The sequence below is a fragment of the Panicum virgatum genome, chromosome 8N, assembly GCF_016808335.1.
Source record: "Panicum virgatum strain AP13 chromosome 8N, P.virgatum_v5, whole genome shotgun sequence".
Taxonomy (NCBI): domain Eukaryota; kingdom Viridiplantae; phylum Streptophyta; class Magnoliopsida; order Poales; family Poaceae; genus Panicum; species Panicum virgatum.
The window spans coordinates 3,490,149-3,495,948 of NC_053152.1; the positions used below are offsets into that span (position 1 = coordinate 3,490,149).

General features: G+C 47.1%; 1 protein-coding gene across 1 annotated transcript; it reads left to right on the forward strand.

Moving 5' to 3' along the window:
* The first annotated feature begins 1,824 nt into the window (after nucleotides 1-1,824).
* LOC120684322 (leucine-rich repeat receptor protein kinase MSL1-like) lies at nucleotides 1,825-3,714 on the forward strand. Its single transcript, XM_039966195.1, has 2 exons — nucleotides 1,825-2,761; nucleotides 3,050-3,714. Exons 1-2 carry the CDS (start codon nucleotides 1,977-1,979, stop codon nucleotides 3,390-3,392), a joined length of 1,128 nt encoding a protein of 375 aa, XP_039822129.1. The 5' UTR covers nucleotides 1,825-1,976; the 3' UTR covers nucleotides 3,393-3,714.
* The last annotated feature ends 2,086 nt before the right edge of the window (nucleotides 3,715-5,800 follow it).

Here is a 5,800-nt window from a genome sequence, read left to right on the forward strand (position 1 = left end):
ATTCTTGATGACTATAGGAGTTCTTTGAAGCCAACAACTGTTCAAGTACTAGTTTGTGCATCTAGTTGGATACGAGGTTCTAAAAGTCCTCCTGTTATTCTGGTATGTGATTTTTAATCTATTTTTCTACTCCATTTTCCTCAAAGTATGTGTGTGTAAATATGTAATGCTTAATTCTTTTACTGTTTTTACTAGGAGAAGATGGTGATGATGGTGACATTGAGACTGTGGAGCTTTCAAGCAATGTGGTGGAAAGCAACCATTAAGGACTAGGGATCTGTTGGCTGCTTCCCTGCGCCCCATGGCTGCTTCTATCTCACTTTTGCTGTTTATATATTACCTACAAATTTGATCAGTCTAGCACTCAAGTTGTTGCTCATTTATTTAACTTATGTAAACTGTATGCGTATGACTATCGTGGACTTATGGTCATGGTTGTGTCATGATTGTGGTGGGCTGGACAAAAACTTTGTGGAAAAACTTTGTGGAATTGTGGATCAATCGTTGGATGCATTATATTCTTCATTGTTAAAATTATAAGTATTTTGTGTTTGTTGCTCACTGCTGCTATAAAATCTCACTGTATTGTGTTTCTGTGGTTTGGCTCGCGAGCCAAACGAGCTGGCTCGAGCTTTTTAGCGAGCCGAGCCAAGCTGGTTTGCTGGCTCATTAGTATAACGAGCCGAGCCGAGCTGAGCCGAGCCAGCTCAATAACGAGCCGAGCTATAACGAGCCGAGCTGAAACGAGCCGAGCTGGCTCGATATCCAGCCCTAGGTAGAACAGTTGACGGCATACAGTAGTTTGTGTCTGGGAAAACGCACGTTCCTTCTCTTCTGTTCAGTAATGTCAAATTAGAAGTGATTCCAAGAACTGATAACTCTTCAAAGTAGTCACTTGTATAGAGCCTTAAGGATCATTTGACCAGCAACCGAGGAAAAGACCTCTAGGTGTATCTGTGATAACTCACATTCCAACAAAGTGAAGACTAACTTCTCTTTTTGTCCGTGATTGAAAAATGAACTTTTATATGCTTTGTACGCGGATCAAAAACTAGAATTGTGGTGAGATAAGTGGCAATGGGAGCATCACATCGGAAAATTGAAGCTCTTTTTCTAAACAAACATGGCCATATCATCATTAAGCATTGTCTAAACCGGTACTAATTCTGCAGCAACGTTGCGCCATTGCCTTCAACATACCAAAATGTTCATATGGGCATCCACCTATTCGGCATCGGAGAATATACTCAAGAGTTGAGAAGACGACTACGAATAAGCTGTCCGGAATCCGTGGCTGCTTTTAAGATAGCTCATAATAGATCCTGTAGATGAGAACGGCCCCCTCTCTACTATTGTCCCAGTGGCCCAATCTATAAACTGTCTAAGGAAGCCAAACATTAAGTTTGAGATAGCTTAAAATATACTTGTAATACTTGAAGTCTTGAACAATTAGTTAGATGATAGTTTGATTGGTTTGAATTTAATAACTTTACACGAATCTCACTATCTCAGGAAAAGGTTGATCTTTTCTTTTGAAACGCAATACGAACACAAAAGTATGCTTATTTGGAAGCACGAGCACCTAGCCACTCATTAATCACTTTGTTTTATCATCCCATCCAACAGATTTGGGAAATGTCATAAATATCCCACTGCTGTCTTTGAGCCTGACGTGATGAAAACGCGTATCTTCGGGTTTGTCCATACGTGGAAAAGGGCATCTCAAAAAAGGATAAAAAAAAGGGAGACGTGGAAAAGGGCAGTATGGTAATCTCGGAGCCTTGACTCCCCCAGCAGTCATCAGTCCAAGTCACCGTCCAGGTCCACCCACGCTGACGGCGCCGTGGCGACAAGGTCAACCGCCACCCGCCAAAAAGGCCGTTGACTCCATCGACGACTCGCTCCTCCTCCTCCCCCTCTTCCACCCAAGATTCACCCCGCCGCGCCACCAGACTCACCACGCTGCCGGCCCCGCCATGGACGGCCCCGTGCTCGCGCTGGTCGTCGTCGCCGGCGCCTCCGTCGCCGTCGCGGTGCCCTGCCTCCTCCTCGCCTTCCTTTGCCGCCGCAGCCGCAACAGCCTCAAGCCGCTGATCCACCAGCGCAGCCGCTCGTCCCCCTCGGGCCCGGCGCTCCCGGTCTCCGCGCCGGACGCCTCGTCGTCGTGGTCCTTCTACGGCGCCGACGCGGACGCCTGCCTCGAGAAGCTCTCCCTCGCCGACCTCGCCGCCGCCACGGGCGGGTTCTCCCCGGACAACATCATCGGTGACGGGAGCTTCGGGTTCGTCTACCGCGCCGTGCTCCCCAGCGGCGCCGCGGTCGCCGTCAAGCGCCTCTCCGGCGACGGCGCCGCGGGCGCCGGCAACCGCGAGTTCCGCGCCGAGCTGGAGGTGCTCGGCAGCCTCAGCCACCCCAACCTCGCGCGCCTGCTCGGGTACTGCGCCGCCGGCCGCGACCGCATCCTCGTCTACGAGCTCCTCGAGCGCGGCAGCCTCGACGCGTGGCTCCACGGCGGCGCCGACGAGGACGGCCAGGCGCTACCCTGGCCCGCGCGCCTCCGCGTAGCGCGCGGCGCCGCGGCCGCGCTCGCGTTCCTGCACCACGGCCGGCGCCCGCCCGTGCTCCACCGCGACGTCAAGTCCAGCAACGTCCTCCTCGGCGAGGGGTTCGAGGCCAAGCTCGCCGACTTTGGCCTCGCCAGGATCGTCAGAGGAAGCCCCGCCAAGTCGCACGTCAGCACCCAAGCCGCCGGCACCGCCGGGTAATTAAACCTTACAGCTTATAGGTTCTTGCAACAAACTGCATTAGTTTTTTTTTTGAAACGAAACAATTTTTTTTTTGAATATTCAAGCTCAACAGACCAAATCACATGTCTATCTCTGACAAACTGCACTAGTAGTATGTGCATACACTTTTTAAATACTTACAATCATAGGTCGATAGAAATTTGCAGATTCACTTATGCTAGCATGATTTATGGTACAATACATGAATATTGAAAGTTAAATTTCTTAGAATTAACATGTTCGTGTGATGTTTTTTGAAATAGGTATGTGGCGCCGGAGATATGGGCCGGTGTGGGTGCCACGGCGAAGGCGGATGTGTATAGCTTCGGCGTGCTGGTAATTGAAATAGTAACAGGTCACCGGCCAAGCTGGCCGGTGAAGGCGAAAATCGGGGAGAAGGAAGTTGACATGGTGGATTGGGCAAGGGAGAAGATAGGTGCCGGCCAAGCCTCGGAGATCTTGGATCGGCGGATGGGCATAGGAGAGCAAGGGAAGGAGATGGACGAGGCGAAAGGGCTCCTGGAGATCGCGTGGCAGTGTACGGATTCTTGCCAGAAGAATCGGCCGACAATGGAGGAGGTGGTGGCCATGTTGAACAAGATCTGAGCTAGAATGCCAAATCTAAGTGCCTGCCGTTCATATGGGCACACTGATGGTGAATTATTTGCATAGTGACTTTAGACTTTAGATGAAGCTTGAAGGCTGAAAGGTGAATTATTTGCATTTATAGCTTTGATTCGCTAGAGTTTGGCAGGAAGTAAAAGGGTGTGCCTGCCATGTTCCATTGTGTCATGTGCTTGACCCTAGGTTGAGAGAAAGAAGGAATATTTTCTCTACGAATAAACACCGATACCTGATGGTGTGCCAGGAACAAATAAGTATTACATCGTGTCGCTAATAACAAAAGGGCACATTCAATCTTGGTCCACATGTCTGTGCCTCATCAGTTCCAGCTAGCATTCATCTTTGCATGCAGAGACGTGATTATGTCACCATATTTAACCAACTTACAAGTTTTCATTAGTAGCTGGGGTGGAAGTACAGGCATCACAATTACAACGAGCATTCTTCAGGTTTTACACACGAGCAGGATAAAAAGTTTTACATGAGTGCAGGAAAAAAAACTTACAACCAGGCAAAGATCTAATGAAGGGGATGAGGTTCAAGCATAGCAAGGCATGAGACTAGTATACTGTGACCATACCACATCAGACATTCCGTTCAGACAGCAACCTGATGCGAATTCAAGATCTTCAGCTGATGCCTACTTCCTGGTTGCCTCCTATTCCTGTTGCATCTTGGCCAGCAGCTCGTTCCTAGCTATTTAATCCTCCATTCCTCCTATCTTCTTCCTCTGTGTTTCCTCTGACCTCTGCTGTGCATACTGTATAAACTAGCTCTCGTTTGTGTTTCTTCAGTGGGTTCTGGAGTTTATCAGTGAGTGCATTATTATATCGCTGTGCTGTGCATTCATTTATTTAAGTGATAATATCTTTCATGGAAGATCTGATCAGGGAAATGTTAATGCGTCTGGTACAAGGTGGTTGATCCCAGAAGGTAATGACTAATATGTGCATGCAAGTAGTCTATAACATATTTCACAGCGTTCCCAAAATTTAATCTCCATGTACCAAACTTACTTGAAATGATCATATTTTCGGATTTTTTTTAGTGGTGGTGGTGCAGTGGGTGGGTGATTTAATTAATTCATAATGGCAGCAGTAGGTGATTTGCTTTCCTTCTTCTTCTGAATAATATTAGTAATGTCTACGTAGACCTTTTTATGGAGAAAGGGAAGGCTTATTTTGTTCGTCAAATAAGATAAGAAATACTAGTTAGATGCAATGATAGCTCTCTCTATTCCCTAGATGGCATAGAGTTCCAAACCAAGCTACAACGATGGATGGCAAGGACAATTCGAAAGAAGAAAACAATCGAGACAAGCAAGTTTAATCGAGCATAGGCCGCGCTAAAGAACAAGATCAAACTGTTACGGACTGCGTGCGCGGGAGTGGCTAAGCTTGAAAGTTAGCTCTGGGCCGCCGCTGTATTCTTTGCTTAGGTGTAAGCCCAGATGAACTCGTTTGGGCCTTTGGCTTCGGCCTTGTAAGAAACCCGTTATAAACCCGGGCTGATGGACGGGTCAGGGTGTGGAATAACGAAACTCTGAACATTCCTATTGCTTCTTCCCCATTGCTCTCTTCTTCCCCGTTGCTCTGTTCTTCCTTCCGGGTCTCTCTGCTCCTCCCGATTCTCGCCGGATTCATCTCTCTTCTGTGAAGGATCGCGAGGGAACGTAACACAAACTGGGAATCTTAGGCATGATATCATCAAAGTTCTCAAGCGAAGACATGGTATCAATTGAATCGATATGAACAAATGTGATATTTCAAACAAGGCATTGTACTACATCATTGTGATGTCACGTGATGCCGTACAGTGTGTCTAGAGAGCAACCTAAAGCAACACAGAGATCTTGATGGACTCACGTTGTCATTCAGACTGATGTGAGCTTTCCTGTTGCCTCCTATTCCTTTACAACTCTTTGATCACCCCTATATTTTCTTCCTCTGTTTCTTTCCCACATTTTGTATACACTATGCTACTGTATTTTTCCAGAAAAGAAACCGTTATATAGGAGGCCAGAGGATAATGGACTTAATCTGGTATGCATTCACTTCTCTAAATGATCATATCTTGCATTGCAGAGGACATCAGCAGCACTGCAAACTCTGTGATCAAGCTGATGAAACCATTGACCACCTAATGGTATCTTGTGTTTTTAGTCGGCAAGTCTGATATACTATCCTACATGACCTCGGCCTGCACACTCTTGCACCACAAACTGGAGATAGGTCGTTTGAGGACTGGTCTATAGTGCACCAAATGCTTTGAATAACATCATCTAGATGATCTAAGACTATGAAACCTTGAGTTAGAAAAGGTTCACTAAAGTTCCAGTGGCATCATCGACTAGCAATGTTATGAATAGAAAGTACTGTTCATGCCAGTCC